Consider the following 17,609-nt stretch of genomic DNA (forward strand, 5'->3'; position numbering starts at 1 on the left):
GCTGGTTTGCTAACAGGGTAGTGCTGGACTACTCCTGTTACTCCCATGGCTGGAATTGTCCTACCAGTGGTTCTCATGCCCACTGTCGAATTTATCACTGACTTGGCCGCCCCTGTGTCTACAAGAAAGTTTAAAGTTTTACCAGCTACATTGATTGCAATCTCTGGTTCGCTTCCAAGACTAGCAATCAACTTAACTGGGTGCAGATTACAGGTATGGCCACACCCCTATTGGGTATGCTGACCTCCCTGAATCCCGCTGGCAGCGACTACTTGTGCGGGGGTTAGCTGGGAACTACCAGAGGCATGCCAATCTCTGTTCGGGGGATATCTTTTTGTTTCCCCTGTATGTGGCTCAAAACTCCGCCTCTGTGGACCCTGCTCCCAATGTCGTGTGTCGTGTCGTTGTCTAGGGGGTTGAAAAGATCTTTGTACATTCTTTGTTCTACATTCTCGTGCAAAGTGTCCCGGTCTGTTACAAGAAAAACATGTTATTACACTTGCCTTACCCACAGGATTCGGTGGTACATACGCAGGCTGCTTTGTGGTCAGCGCCTGTATACTTACTGACATCAACTTATCACTTTGCGACTCCCTGTGCCTAGTGATATTTCTGTCGTGATCAATAGCAGCCTCTCTCAATGTGGACACTGACAGACCTCGCCAGCATGGTTGCGTGGTCTGTACCCTAGCTTTTAATGTTTCTTTCAAACCATCCATCAGTACAGATACTGCTACTTCTCGATGGTTTGGGTTGGTCTTAATGTCTTCTATACCAGTGTACTTTGCCATTTCTAATAGTGCCCGGTGAAAATATTCTGTTGCCGTTTCGGACTCCTTTTGCTTAATGGAAAATATTTTATTCCATTTAACAACGGCTGGGAAATACTCCTTTAGCTGTAAATTTATCCTTTTTACATTATCCTTGTTGTACACGTCTGTAAGCAGTACATCTTTATCCAATGCACAGTCAGCTAAAAATTGAGTTGCGTCAACATTGGAAGGTAAACAAGCTCTTAGCAGTATCTGCCAATCCTTGTTGTTGGGTTCTACAGTGTTACCTAGATCCCTGATGTATTTTTGGCTAGCAACTAAATCCTTCCTGGGGTCAGGAAATTCGGACACTATTGTTCTTAATTCCATTCTGGAAAATGGAGTGTACATGGCAATGTTCCTTATGGGAGTGGCTCCAGACACATCTGTTTTTCCATTGGGAACTGCTATTACCCTTACAGGAGCAATTCTAACAGCCTCTTCCTGTGTAGATTCTACAGCTTGTTGTGGTACAATTGTTTCAGTGTAGTGCATGGTGCCGTACTTACCCATTGACACGACCTCACCTATCCCTCCGCTAGGGGCTTTCACTAATCTCGTGGGTGTCGCTGTGCCTACTGTGGTCTCTGCTATGGTGGCTGCAAGAGAGAGAGCTGAAATTGTTGCTGAATCGTCTTCTTGATCACACTCCTGAGGAAGGTTCAAAACAGGGTACATCTTGCACGGGTTAATACTTGCATGAGTTATTTGGTTAACATCATTAACATTTACAAGGTTACTAAGAGTTTTTGTTTTATAACCCAGTGCGTTTCTCTCCGTAATCAACTTCTCTCCTGCAATGTATGGTGGAGGAGGAGCTGTGGCTATCAGCTTCCTGACTGCCCCAGATCCTGCCGCCAGAGCCAAACCTCTCTGTATCTCACCTTCCTGGTGCCATAACTGTAAATAATCATGATGCTGAATTCGTCTCTTTGCTGATTTTACGAGACATATCCTCCTCCTTAAATTTTGTAACACTTCTGGACTAAAGCTACCTATTCTTGGGAATTTGTCCCTGTCTTGTACAGTCATTCTCTCCCATTCATCACATAAAGATTCGGTGTGACTTCCATATTTTTCACACATTACATATCGTGCCGACCCAACTGGTCGGTTCACAGAATCAACCTGAACCAGGGTTGATCGCCCCCTACCTGAGCAACTGGCCCCCATAGTCTGCAGGTGTTGCTTAGTCCTCCTTGGATCTCTGTATCAAGGTTTTCAGCAAGCCTTTTCAGACAACCAAATTACTCCACAGTAGGCCGGCGGTGGCGGTTTACCGAGTACCCCACTCACTCGCCCACCTCGACCAATACGACCTGATCACACCGATATGGTGCTGGCGTACTCGATACAGGGCCCCTATGGAACCTTCAGTTTACTGGAACATATGAGGGTTACCCGCAGGACACTTACTCTTTCCAGTAAAGTTGGGGTTGTTAGATAGTTCCTGAGTGACCAGCGAACTTCCCTTCCAAAAATAAAAAATTACACAAATCACGTCAGAATGTACAAATAGCGTTTGTGACCACTTTACTCTAATGGTATTAGGTCAGATTACTAACTACTGCACACAATTACGTGTGGTCCAATCGTTCAGTACACAAGCACTACTTGTTATGTACTGAAAGATCAATGGAATCGATGTTTCCGGCCGCGATTCCTTCAGCAAGAGCTTGTATGGCCTATATGGGTTCTGCACCAACACCCCAGGCGTTGTGCCACTGGACTTTTATAGCGGACCTTTTACCTTACGACCTCCTGGTCTTGTTACCTTATGACCTCCTGGTCTTGTTACCTTATGGTCCGCTATACTCTAATGCTCAAATATTATTTAACCAGGGATGCCTCCCTAGCCACCGTATATGTCACTTACACGTATGTCCCTTGACGAGTACCCGGCTTTCCTTTTGGTTCCACCTTAAAGTTGTATAAACTTATGTATACAAAACCACACTCACTCAACACATGTACACTTTGTTTCTATATCTATTTCTGCGCAGAAATTGTCTTCAGTCCAACAGTGTTACCAATTAGGAGCAGGATCTGTTAAACTAAATTTCAGATTTTTTTCCAAAAATAGATTTGCGTTATTTACCGCGTCGCGTTATCTACCGCTGTGCGTTACTTATCGCCTTTGCGCTAATTATCGCTTTGCGCTAATTCAACTTTTCGTGACTTGAGCTACGTGAGCGTAACCGGACGCTACGTTGCGTAATGTACGCTGCGTGCGTCTGCCTTTTGGATTGCGTACGCTAGTCTTTGTTAGCGACACGTGTACGCAATGCAAAGATCCACCGTAACACAATATATACTTTTATCAATGTAAATGATCCCTGATCATCTACCGCAATCCACACTGACTGCCTTGTCTCCTAGACAAATCGTGTGTTGTTCTATACTTTAACTATTACCTTTACTATGAAATAACAGCAAATCTCTTTTTAGCACTTTCTATCAACTATAAAAATTGGCAAACAGGAATAGTGATATACGAAATTGAAAAAAAAAAAATGCAGATAAATGTATGCGTGCGTGTATACGCAAGACAGAAGAGAAATAAAACAGTTTTTAAAAGACACAAGCGTTTTGTTCTTACTTCCGGTTCCCGGATTCCTTCAGCACTCTTTATCTAAGCGAAGCAGACGCTTATCCCGTCAGCACTGGGAGACAACCTCCCACCCTTTGCTGGGGGATAATGTCTGCTGATCTACCTAGTGCAGATATGAGAAGGATAGGACGAGTCCCCAATTGACAATGCTAAATTCCTTTGTCGTATAAACAACCCTTTATGAAGTCTAAGAACACTGTACGCTGTTTGCTTAAGAAGTACCGTAATGGTACGCTAGTTGCGTAACGATCGCTCAGCCGTAGGCGAGACGCTCAAGCGTCACGTTCGCTCACGGCCCAGTGATCACAGGACACGTTATTGGCTATGACTAGAGTAATGATTCGCTATGGCGTAGCATACGCTCGAGACCACGAGGAGGTCACCAGCGGCGCAGACGCTCACAACGCTATACCTTAATGTTTAAACCTTATACCAATGAATTACACAGAATAACTTAATGTGAATACAGGGTGTAAGTGCAACCTTGTGTAACCTGACTAACTACAAAGCTGCTTGAGCGTCACCGACGCTCAAGTGAACACTTAACACTATAGAAAATACACAGATACTGGTTTAGGTTCCAAAGCCTATTAACTGTATTATATCTAATATATTTGTAAAAGGGGATAACAGTACAAATGATACACTACAATATAACAGAGACTTCCTAACCACAGAACTAAACAATAAATACAAAAGGACAATACTACACTGACCTAAATGCAATACAATACAATACTATCTAATACAATACAATACTAGCCTAGTCTAGGGGAGATATGAGAGAACAGAACAGGGAGAGAGAGAGAGAGAGAGAGATGAGAGAAATTGGCTCACAGAAAGACAATGATTACGGAGAGAAACTTACGCACAAAGGGTATGATCGCCTGCGCCTCGATATCCAGCTCCCGGCTATCAGCAGATAACCGTTGATGAGAGAGTGAGAGCTGGATGTGGTCGGCCTGCCTATTTATGCCCCACACACAATGCAATCTCCTGGTCCTACAATCCCATTGTCCATTGGCCGAAGGAATTCGGCCCTGCATCATAACAAAAGGTCATAGGGTGATTCATACAGGTGGGCTGTGACGATTTCCAACAGCTCAGGTGGGTGGGAAACTGGGTTTCCCGCCGCATACCTGAGTATGTGTAAATAATAGAAATGGACATAAACTTCTTATGTCCATAACTATTCGCACGAGCGATTAATACGCTCCAAACCAACACCGGAATATTACTAATTAAATACTCTTCCGATGGGTACCAAACACGGCTGTATGATTCCTGTCAGACCCTTCGTACAATACAAAGAGGGATTCCTTTAAACAGGGACCTTCTATTTTAACCAAACTTTCAGAATCTATCAAGGGGACCATGATCTACAAACTACATTAATTGTGAACATTTGTAACGAATGAGTCGCACGCTACGACTACATAAACTCTACCGTAAATACGCATACCGCGCCTGCGAGTGCACGCTATCGCGGGTATGCGCCTTCACGGGAGAGCGTACGCATGCGCAGCGCGGACCAGTGTGCGGTGCAAATATGGCAACGTGCATAGAGACATTTTTCTGACTTTGACAGTACACTCAACCTATCATCCGGAACCCATAAAAAACACCATTGTGCTGTGCACTAAGCGTTAATGCTGTGGGATGCAGTTAATTTGCTGGCAGTTGGGATCCCGGCAGTCAGGATACTGATGCCAAAATCCCAACTGCTGACAATGCCGACAGCCGGAATCCCGGCTCACAGGGGCTATTCCCACTCATGGGAATAGAACCTGTGGCAAGTGCAATGAGCCACTGTGCCCGCAGCACGGCGAGCACAGCGAGCCCGGAATGGGACTCTCTGCACTCGCCCTGCTGCTGGCATACTGACGGCTGGGATGCTGTTGTCGGTATACTGATGGCCAGCATCCCGACTGTCGGTAAATCATACTGAACCTAATGCTGCCTTACTGTATATGGAGCTCTGGGCTGCCAATGTGCTGTGGGCAGTGACAAAATGAAAACACCAGTGTGCAGCTGCACCAAAGGTTTATGCTCAGCACCAGTGTGATACACTTAGGGTTACCGGCAGCACCAGTGACGCACTTAGATAATAGATGTAACTTTTGCTATTTACCTACTGTTCATCAAAACTAGCTTGGCCAGTATTAACACTAAAAGACAGTAAGGAGCAGTTGGGTGCCACTGCCCATCAAACTGTGTCCTCTCCCTGTGTATGGATTGAATGCCTGGAATGTAAACACCTCCGGCTGTCCGGTGTGAAAAGGCTCCTGAATCACCATGGGAGAGACTTATACGGAATCCAAAATGCACAAGATCCAGTGCTGGGAAGATGACATTTTGGATACTGTGCAAGGCAGGAAAACCCGAGCTGGCGCTTCAATTGCTTCAGTTCCCTGAAGTTCGGGCAGGCTTTATTTTCTGAAAACTGAGCCCACACATCTCTATTCATGAGTGGTATGTGCGACGTATACAAGCCAGTATATACTCATGCCCCTGAAACAGGCTGCTCACCTTTTCCTGGGGGCAGGTCAATAACATGGCGGTACTGGATTGCTGTACCTGCCAAAATCACTGCTGCGATGCCCCACCACCATATGCCATGTTCAATGTCTGCCGGTCCTGGTAATTACTTTGAGTGCAGGTTGGGGCTACCTAAGTGTTGTGCAAGGGCTAATCCTGCACATCCTGTGCACACCCCTATTTATTATTTATTTATTACCAGTTATTTATATATATTCCGCAGCGCTTTACAGAGAATATTTTGGCCATTCACATCGGTCCCTGCCCCAGTGGAGCTTACAATCTATATTCCCTACCACATGTACACGCACACACATTCATACTAGGGTTAATTTTTGTTGGGATCCAGTTGACCTACCAGTATATTTTTGGATTGTGGGAGGAAACCGGAGCACCCGGAGGAAACCCATGCAAGTACGGGGAGAATATACAAACTCCACACAGGTAGAGCCATGGTGGGAATTGAACCCATGACCTCAGTGCTGTGAGGCAGCAATGCTAACCATTACACCATCCGTACTGCCCTCTATGGATAGTGGAGTGAATTGACTCAGAAGCTGGGACTGTGCATCAGAGTGACTGTGACAAAGATGCTGGTGTGATATATATAACTCCAATAATCCATCACTCAGGTGATTGAAAAATACAACGTCCAGCGTGCCCTTGCTGTTTGAAACATGCAGATGTATGGATACCTTGTATGAAAGTATTACACATGGCCAGGGGCGGATCCAGAAGAAAATGATAGGGGGGGGGGGGGGCACCATGGAAGGGTCAAGTACATTTGCGTTTGGCTTCGGTGTATGTGAGGTGGCGCTTCTTATACAATGCCCACAGTTGTAGCGCTCATTATGCAATGTCCACTGTACTGGTAGTGCCCCTTATATAGACCCCATAGTAGTGGTGCCCCTTATGCAATGCCAGTATTGCCCCCAGTAGTAATGTTGCCTGTAGTAATGCCCCCAGTCATTTAGCGCCCTAGTAGTTATGCCCCCAGTGGTAATGCCCCTGCAGTTATGACCCCAGTAGTTTACCTCCGCCCCCTTTAGTTTAGCCTCCCAGTGGTAATGCTCCCAGTAGTTTGCCTGCTTGTAGTTTTGCCACCAGTAGTAATGCCCCCTGTAGTTTGCCCCATTGTAGTTTAGCCCCTGTAGTTATGCCCCCCTTGTAGTTTAGCCCCCAGTAGTAATGCCCCAAGTAGTTTGGCCCCTGTAGTTATCCCCCAATAGTTTGGCCCCTGTAGTTATGCCCCCAGTACTTTGGCCCCCCTGTAGTTTAGCCCCCAAGTAGTAATGCCCCTGTAGTTAAGCCGCCAGTAGTAATGCCCCTGTAGTTACGCCGCCAGTAGTAATGCCCTCCTGTAGTATGCCCCCAGTAGTTAGCCCCTTTGTAGTTGGCCCCCAGTAATAAATGTCCCCCAGTAGTTTGCCCCAGTAGATGCCCCCAGTAATAATGTCCCCCAGTAGTTTGCCCCCAGTAGATGCCCCCCAATAATAATGTCCCCCAGAAATTTGCCCCCAGTAGATGCCCCCCAGTAATAATGTCCTCCAGTAGTTTGTCCCCAGTAGTAATGCCCCCTAGGAGTTTGCCCCCAATAGATGACCCCCCAGTAGTAATGCCCCCAGTAGATGCCCCCTAGTAATAATGCCCCCAGTAGATGGCCCCCAGTAAAAATGTCCCCCAGTAGCTGCCCCCAGTAGTAATGCCCCTAATAGATGACCCCCAGTAGTAATGCCCCCAGTAGTTTGCCCCAGTAGTAATGCCCCCCCAGTAGTAATGTCCCTTGTTGATGCCCCCCCAGTAGTAAGGTCCCCCCATAGTTTGCCCCCAGTAGATGCCCCCGCTGCACTAAAGAAGAAAAAACCATCATACTTACCGAGCCCTGTTCCCAGACCGCTGCAGTCCTTCTCTTGGCGTCCGCTCCTCAGCACTATGAGAGAGACGTCATGACTGACGTCTCTCCCATAGCACACGCCGCACAGTGACAGCGCCGGAGACAGGAGCTCAGTACTGAGCTCCTGCCTCCGGCTGCCGCTGTGCAGGGAGACGGGCGCCCGCTGGTAACACAATCTCAGCGGGCGCCCGTCATCTCCCTGTGCGGCGCCGGGAGGGGACGGAGGCCACAAATGACTGGATCCGCCACTGCACATGGCACTGCTGAGGAGTTAAAGATTTGTATTGAATGAAGGATTTACAGCATAATTTTCAGCGACGTTTCTGAGCCTCTATGGACCCTGTCATCAGGCTGCTATAATAAAGTGGAAAAGAAGAGACAAAACAGAGAAAGATATCCAGCTTACTTTATATCCCTTTGGTATGTGATTGCCGGTCCCGGAGCATTCAGGTACGCTCCCGCCCGCTGCAGCGCTCCCCAGTGACGTCAGCGCTGTGCGCCCGTCCGTTGCCAAGACAACATTCAGACGCTGCCTGCCGCTCTGGGAACACGGCTGAGAGCAGAAGAATAAGAGACACCGCAGTGAACGAACAGTAATAACTGTATAAAATAGTAATTAAACAATATAACTTAACGATAAGGAAAATGTTGACAGACTAATATGGGTAATATACCAAATCTACCCCAACAAAGAAGAGCGGCTATGAGTAATAGTTATCACAAAAAGCTATATCAAAGCTACACCCCAGGTTATCCCCATGCTATACTTTCAATGGACCCGAAGACTCTGGACACATTGGCCAATCTGTTACTTAAATGCATTCCAATTAATTTTTTCGTTAAGTCCCATGAGTGTCCATCCGAAATATCCAACGTGACTCCAATTTCAAAAGAGCTGCGTTCCGATCTCCACCACGTTGCAAGGGCGGTACATGATCTATGACTTGGTACTTCAAAGCTGACAATGGATGTTGCTTGGATTTGAAGTGTCAAACTACTGGTTGTTCAATGTCCTTACCAGCTAGCGCTTTGCTGATGGAGGACCTATGTAAAGCCATTCATTCTTTAAACATGCGACTCGTCATCCTGATATAATATAAATTACACGGGCACGTGATCTATTAAATCACATACGTCGTTGTACAACTGAGGACATGCCTGATGTTAAATGTGTAATTCTTGTGAGAATGTTTAAAGCTAGATCCAGCCATGAAGTATGAGCATGTTGAGCAGATGGACATCTATAACAACCTGGCTTTTTCGTATGCCAAAAATGCCCGGATTGGTAGCTCTTGTTGTGACGTCTGTCCTGACAAGGTAATCTCTAAGATTCTTGCCACGTTTGTAGCTGGTCATTGGACGTACCTCCTTGAAGCATGGAAGAGCTTTGTCTGTATGAATAATGGGCCACAGAGCTTTGGTCGCCTGAGAAATGATAGGGCTTGCTGTGCTAAATCTTGTTGACCAGATGAAATGTTTAGGATTTTTTGGAGCCATAGATGCTGACAACATTGCCGTTCTATCCATATTCAAGACTCGAGTTTTTGTCTCCCAGAGACTCTTACAACTGTAGCCTCTTGCCCGGAATTTATTCACTACGACATCCAATGCTTCAGGTAGTGCAGCTGGATTGCTGGTTATACGTGCTACTCAGATCATTTGTGGATACGGGAGTCCCTTGTTAAGCGCTTGTGGATGATGACTGCTGGCATCCAAAAGAGTATTTCTGTCAGTGGCCTTGTAATAGACCCCCGTACCAAGTTTACCGTGATTGTTCGTAACCATGACATCCAGATAGTTAATGGACGTTCTGCTATATTGGTACGTGAACTTAATGGGTGACGGTAGTCTATTGATTCTCTCCATCATACTCACAAATTGCTCCTCACCGCCATTCCATAGCATGAACAGGTCGTCTATATAGCGGGTGTACCACAAAATATGCTGCCTATGTTCTGGAACTGAAAAGAAAAATTCTGATTCCTGCTGAAACATGAATATGTTGGCATACGTCGGGGCTACATTTGAACCCATGGCACATCCGGTGCGTTGTAGATAGAAAGACCCATCATACCAAAAATAGTTGCATGTCAGGATTAATCTGAGGATCTGTAACAAAATGTTAGTGTCTAATTTGACCGTATCCCCCGAACTGTCAACAAAGCTCTGTACTGCTTGTAGGCCCTCCATATGGGGTATGGAGGTGTACAATGAGCTAACGTCCATGGTACACATGATGGTTCCTTCCTTCAAATCTCCAAATTGCATTAACTTGTTTAAGAATGTTGTTGTATCCTTAAGGTACGTGGGATGTACACTTACATGTGGCTGGAGAATAGAATCCAGAAATTCTGATGCCGGTTGAAACAAGGAGCCCCTGGCAGAAATTATGGGCCTCCTTGGCAGATTTCTTGAGTCCTTATGGATTTTTGGCACAGTATAAAGAAGTGGGATTTTTGGATGCATAAGAAGTAATGCCTTATAATCTTTAATACTGATATGACCTTGATTCATCGCTTCCTTGAGAATATGGTCCAGAGAGTTCCGGTATCTAACCGTGGGGTCTTGAGTAAGTCTTTCATAAGTATTTGCCTGTGATAGCGGACGCACTATTTCAGTCTTATATTGTGCCACATCTTGAATAACTATGCTGCCGCCCTTATCGGCAGGCCGTATAATTATAGATGCATCCTCACTGAGAGTCTTGTGGTTGATGTGTTCCTCCTTAGTTAAGTTAGAATAAACTTTGTACGGACTCTGTACATGTCTATTAACTGAATCGTTCATCAAACGGGTAAACTTTTTGATGGATGAGTTACTGGATGGTGGGTCAAATGTAGACTGCCTATACTTATATAAGCAAGGGTGCTGCGAAGCGTGTTCCTCCTGCGTGGGGTCATGTTGAAAATGTTCCCTGAGCCTAAGCTTTCTCCTCAAATGATGCAAATCACAGTGCCATTTAAATGAGTTGTGCTGATTTGTTGGGACGAAGTTTAACCCTTCATTAAGCACTCATTCCTAAACAGGTGTCAATGATCTAGATGATAAATTGAAAATGGCTACTTCTTTTTGGCTCCTGTTCTTATTGATCCTCTCTGTTTGTCCGCCCCTTCTGGTGTATTTGGATCTAAGGCTACACGTGCTCTTGTTCTTGCCCCTAAAAGGGGACGCTGACTCATATTTGGTTCATCGGAGTCCGCCAGTGCGAAGTCGCTATCACTATTGGAGGTATTGTACTCCTTGTTTTGACGTGCGCGCCTCTGACGCCAGTTTCCCTGACCTGATGTTTTATTGAAATGACTCCCAGAATCAGATCCTGTAAGCCATCTGTACACACGTTGATCCTCATAATCGGACTTAACTGCAGTTAATTTGGATTTCTTAAATTTGATCAACTCTTTTCTATAGTTGTCCACCTGTTGGTTGAGCTTGAGCCACCAAGTAGTGTTATTGGGCTCCTGCAACTGGCTGTCCTGTACTGTTTGCAGCCCTTCGATTTTAGAACGGACTACGGTTAATTCTCGTCCAGCTTCCAAATCTACCCCAACAAAGAAGAGCGGCTATGAGTAATAGTTATCACAAAAAGCTATATCAAAGCTACACCCCAGGCTATCCCCATGCTATACTTTAAAATTACTTGGAATGCACTTAAGTAACAGATTGGCCAATGTGTCCAGAGTCTTCGGGTTTATTTAAAGTATAGCATGGGGATAGCCTGGGGTGTAGCTTTGCTATAGCTTTTTGTGATAACTATTACTCATAACCGCTCTTCTTTGTTGGGGTAGATTTGGTATATTACCCATATTAGTCTGTCAACATTTTCCTTATAGTTAAGTTATATTGTTTAATTACTATTTTATACAGTTATTACTGTTCGTTCACTGCGGTGTCTCTTATTCATCTGCTCTCAGCCGTGTTCCCTGAGCGGCAGGCAGCGTCTGAATGTTGTATTGGCAACGGATGGGTGCACAGAGCTGATGTCACTGGGGAGCGCCGCAGCGGGCGGGAGTGCACCTGAACGCTCTGGGACCGTCAATCACATACCAAAGGGATATAAGGTAAGCTGGATATCTTTCTCTGTTTTGTCTCTTCTTTTCCACTTTATTACAGCAGCCTGATGACAGGGTCCATAGAGGCTTAGAAACGTCGCTGAAAATTATGCTGTAAATCCTTCATTCAATACAAATCTTTAACTCCTCAGCAGTGCCGTGCGTGATACTTCCATTCAAGGTATCCATACATCTATATATATATATATATATATATATAATAAACGGCTTCCACCCACTATTTGTCTAGATGATTTATTTAACACATATCAAGGTCCTGGGCTGATGTTTTCTTACAGCGCATATATCTGTGTCGCAGTGTGCACACGCAGCAAGTGAAACGTGATTGCTGTCACACCAAAGAATGAGTCTCAAAGTGAGTGATAGTGGTAACATGGAGTGGTCGGGTAAACGCAGGCATGTCATGGCCGTTCAGACGCCGTATTGTGGACATGCATAAATCAGCAGTTGTGATCTTACTTGATACTGGAGAGCCCTCTGTATCCTGGGAGAACAACTCAGCCTGCGCACCCTCAGAGGCACTCAAGACTCTCCGACATGTCCCGATCTGCGACTATGGAACAGATGTATCAACAATTTTATGCGGATGGATGGAAATGATGCAATAGCAGTGATGCTATGCTCAGGTTAGCTTCTGCCCATATTAGCATATAATCATAGTTGCATATGGCAAAAGATAGCAACAGCAGCAGCAAGAACAACCGTACCTGAATGAGCCTCATAGTGATATGGTGGCAGAGGGATAATCACTTATGTGAATAATGATCTGCAGGTTCTGAACATGTGACTGTTTCAGGTTCCAGGGTGTTCTGCAAGTAATGAAAACGTAGACAAGTGTAGGGTGAGTAGTCACACCTCATCATGGTTGTAAATATTCTTATATGAGTTCAATGTGCAACATGGTAATCAATATGCAATTGTTCTTGTATGCTTCTGTGATTTTAATGAATGGACCAATTGATTTTCTCTTCCCAGCAGTGATCATCTTCTAATTAGACTTCTTTTCTAATTCTCAACTGAAATTCAATTACATATACTGTATTACAACTTCAGTTACAGTATTTCTTACTTTTTTAACTATTAAGCTACAATACAACAAGTGCAGTTGGACAACATAAATGATGGTGTCACCCACAAAAAAAGAAAATAACCACAAATGATGTATCAATATGTTTGTCTATCTATCTGGCTGTTAATCTTTCTTAGATTTCTTTAAGTTCTTTTCTTTATCTTATACTAATATGTGGATGTCTTTATTGATTGCCCAGAGCTAGGAGCTAGTGCTGTATATCAACATACAGCATGCCGAAGATATGGAAAATAAGAATTTACTTACCGATAATTCTATTTCTCATAGTCCGTAGTGGATGCTGGGCCTCCGTCAGGACCATGGGGAATAGCGGGCTCCGCAGGAGACAGGGCACATCTAAATAAAGCTTTTAGGATCACATGGTGCGTACTGGCTCCTCCCCCTATGACCCTCCTCCAAGCCTCAGTTAGGTACTGTGCCCGGACGAGCGTACACAATAAGGAAGGATCTTGAATCCCGGGTAAGACTCATACCAGCCACACCAATCACACCGTACAACTTGTGATCTGAACCCAGTTAACAGTATGATAACAAAAAACGAAGTAGCCTCTGAAAAGATGGCTCACAACAATAGTAATAACCCGATCTTTGTAACAATAACTATGTACAAGTATTGCAGACAATCCGCACTTGGGATGGGCGCCCAGCATCCACTACGGACTATGAGAAATAGAATTATCGGTAAGTAAATTCTTATTTTCTCTAACGTCCTAGTGGATGCTGGGACTCCGTCAGGACCATGGGGATTATACCAAAGCTCCCAAACGGGCGGGAGAGTGCGGATGACTCTGCAGCACCGAATGAGAGAACTCCAGGTCCTCCTTAGCCAGAGTATCAAATTTGTAAAATTTTACAAACGTGTTCTCCCCTGACCACGTAGCTGCTCGGCAAGGTTGTAATGCCGAGACCCCTCGGGCAGCCGCCCAAGATGAGCCCACTTTCCTTGTGGAGTGGGCCTTTACAGATTTAGGCTGTGGCAGGCCTGCCACAGAATGTGCAAGTTGGATTGTGCTACAGATCCAACGTGCAATCGTCTGTTTAGACGCAGGAGCACCCATCTTGTTGGGTGCATACAATATAAACAACGAGTCAGATTTTCTGACTCCAGCTGTCCTTGAAATATATATTTTTAATGCTCTGACAACGTCCAGTAACTTGGAGTCCTCCAAGTCGCTAGTAGCCGCAGGCACCACAATAGGCTGGTTCAAGTGAAAAGCCGAAACCACCTTAGGGAGAAAATGAGGACGTGTCCGCAGTTCTGCCCTGTCCGAATGGAAAATCAGATATGGGCTTTTGTATGATAAAGCCGCCAACTCTGAAACTCTCCTGGCTGAAGCCAGGGCCAATAGCATGGTTACCTTCCATGTAAGGTATTTTAAATCTACCGATTTTAGAGGCTCAAACCAATGAGATTTGAGAAAATTCAAAACTACGTTCAAATCCCACGGTGCCACTGGAGGCACTATTGGGGGTTGTATATGTAGTACACCTTTGACAAAAGTTTGTACTTCAGGCACTGATGCCAATTCCTTCTGGAAGAAGATTGATAAGGCCGAAATTTGAACTTTAATGGACCCCAATTTTAGGCCCATAGACAATCCTGCTTGCAGGAAATGTAAGAATCGACCCAATTGAAATTCTTCCGTTGGAGCCTTCTTGGCCTCACACCACGCAACATATTTTCGCCAAATGCGGTGATAATGTTGTACAGTCACTTCCTTTCTAGCCTTAATCAAGGTAGGAATAACTTCCTCTGGAATGCCCTTTTCTTTTAGAATCCGGCGTTCAACCGCCATGCCGTCAAACGCAGACGCGGTAAGTCTTGGAACATACAAGGTCCCTGCTGAAGCAGATCCCTTCTTAGAGGTAGAGGCCATGGATCCTCCGTGAGCATCTCTTGAAGTTCCGGATACCAAGTTCTTCTTGGCCAGTCCGGAGCCACCAGTATTGTTCTTACTCCTCTTTTCCGTATAATTCTCAGTACCTTTGGTATGAGAGGCAGAGGAGGGAACACATACACTGACTGGTACACCCACGGTGTTACCAGAGCGTCCACAGCTATTGCCTGAGGGTCTCTTGACCTGGCGCAATATCTGTCCAATTTTTTGTTGAGGCGAGACGCCATCATGTCCACCTTTGGTCTTTCCCAACGGTTCACAATCATGTGGAAGACTTCTGGATGAAGTCCCCACTCTCCCGGGTGAAGGTCGTGTCTGCTGAGGAAGTCTGCTTCCCAGTTGTCCACTCCCGGGATGAACACTGCTGACAGTGCTATGACATGATTCTCCGCCCAGCGCAGAATCCTTGCAGCTTCTGTCATTGCTCTTCTGCTTCTCGTGCCGCCTTGTCGGTTTACGTGGGCGACTGCCGTGATGTTGTCCGACTGGATCAACACCGGCTGACCCTGAAGCAGCGATTTTGCCAGGCTTAGAGCATTGTAGATCGCTCTTAGCTCCAGTATATTTATGTGAAGGGACGTCTCCAGGTTTGACCACACGCCCTGGAAGTTTCTTCCCTGTGTGACTGCTCCCCAGCCTCGTAGGCTGGCATCCGTAGTCACCAGGACCCAGTCCTGTATGCCGAATCTGCGGCCCTCTAACAGATGGGCACTCTGCAACCACCACAGGAGAGACAACCTTGTTCTTGGTGACAGTGTTATCCGCTGATGCATGTGCAGATGCGATCCGGACCATTTGTCCAGCAGATCCCACTGAAATGTCCGTGCATGGAATCTGCCGAATGGAATCGCTTCGTAAGAAGCCACCATCTTTCCCAGGACTCTTGTGCATTGATGTACTGACACAGTTCCTGGTTTTAGGAGGTTCCTGACAAGTTCGGATAACTCCCTTGCTTTCTCCTCCGGGAGAAACACCTTTTTCTGAACCGTGTCCAGAATCATTCCCAGGAACAGCAGACGAGTTGTCGGGGTCAATTGAGATTTTGGAAGATTCAGAATCCACCCGTGTTGCTGAAGCACTACCTGGGTTAGTGCTACACCGACTTCCAGCTGTTCTCTGGACTTTGCCCTTATCAGGAGATCGTCCAAGTAAGGGATAATTAATACGCCTTTTCTTCGTAGAAGAACCATCATTTCGGTCATTACCTTGGTAAAGACCCGAGGGGCCGTGGACAAACCAAACGGCAGCGTTTGAAACTGATAATGACAGTCTTGTATCACGAACCTGAGATACCCTTGGTGTGAGGGGTAAATTGGGACATGCAGATAAGCATCCTTTATGTCCAGGGACACCATGAAGTCCCCTTCTTCCAGATTCGCTATCACTGCTCTGAGTGACTCCATCTTGAACTTGAATTTCTGTATGTACAGGTTCAAGGATTTCAGGTTTAGAATAGGTCTTACCGAACCGTCCGGCTTCGGTACCACAAATAGTGTGGAATAATACCCCTTTCCCTGTTGTAGGAGGGGTACCTTGACTATCACCTGCTGAGAATACAGCTTGTGAATGGCTTCCAAAACCGACGTCCTTTCTGAGGGAGACGTTGGTAAAGCAGACTTTAGGAACCGGCGAGGGGGAGACCTTTCGAACTCCAACATGTAACCCTGAGATATTATCTGCAGGATCCACGGGTCCACTTGTGAGCGAGCCCACTGATTGCTGAAAATCTTGAGTCGACCCCCCACCGCTCCTGAGTCCGCTTGTAAAGCCCCAGCGTCATGCTGATGGCTTTGTAGAACCCGGGGCGGGCTTCTGGTCCTGGGCAGGGGCAGCTTGCTGCCCTCTCTTACCCTTTCCTCTGCCTCGCGGCAGATAAGACTGTCCTTTTGGTCGCTTGTTTTTATAGGAGCGAAAGGACTGCGGCTGAAAAGACGGTGTCTTTTTCTGTTGGGAGGGGGTCTGAGGTAAAAAAGTGGATTTGCCGGCAGTTGCCGTGGCCACCAGGTCCGAAAGACCGACCCCAAATAATTCCTCTCCTTTATATGGCAATACTTCCATATGCCTTTTGGAATCCGCATCACCTGACCACTGTCGCGTCCATAAACTTCTTCTGGCAGATATGGACATCGCGCTTACTCTTGATGCTAGAGTACAAATATCCCTCTGAGCATCTCGCATATAAAGAAAAGCATCCTTTAATTGCTCTAGAGTCAATAAAATACTGTCCCTATCCAGGGTATCAATATTTTCAGTCAGAGAATCCAACCACACTACCCCAGCACTGCACATCCAGGCTGAGGCTACTGCCGGTCGCAGTATAACACCAGTATGTGTGTATATACTCTTCAGTGTAGTTTCCAGCCTCCTATCTGCTGGATCCTTGAGGGCGGCCGTATCAGGAGACGGCAACGCCACTTGCTTTGATAAACGTGTGAGCGCCTTATCCACCCTAGGGGGTGTTTCCCAGCGCGCCCTAACCTCTGGTGGGAAAGGGTATAATGCCAATAACTTCTTGGAAATTAGCAGTTTTCTATCTGGGTTAACCCACGCTTCGTCACACACGTCATTCAATTCCTCTGATTCTGGAAAAGCTACAGGTAGTTTTTTCACCCCCCACATAATACCCCTTTTTGAGGTACCAGCAGTATTAGAGATCTGCAAAGCCTCCTTCATTGCCGTGATCATATAACGTGTGG

The 17,609-nt window shown here is 45.9% G+C and overlaps 1 protein-coding gene across 1 annotated transcript in view; it reads right to left on the reverse strand.

The window, feature by feature from the left end:
* Positions 1-12,708, reverse strand: part of CNMD (chondromodulin) — a 367,474-nt gene extending 354,766 nt beyond the window's left edge. The window contains exon 1 of the mRNA XM_063952893.1: positions 12,633-12,708. Coding sequence (XP_063808963.1) covers positions 12,633-12,647 — 15 coding nt within the window. The 5' untranslated portion in view covers positions 12,648-12,708. The remainder of the gene's footprint in view (positions 1-12,632) is intronic.
* Positions 12,709-17,609: the final 4,901 nt, after the last annotated feature.

Source organism: Pseudophryne corroboree, chromosome 2 (assembly GCF_028390025.1).
Source record: "Pseudophryne corroboree isolate aPseCor3 chromosome 2, aPseCor3.hap2, whole genome shotgun sequence".
In the NCBI taxonomy this organism is placed as follows: Eukaryota; Metazoa; Chordata; class Amphibia; order Anura; family Myobatrachidae; genus Pseudophryne; species Pseudophryne corroboree.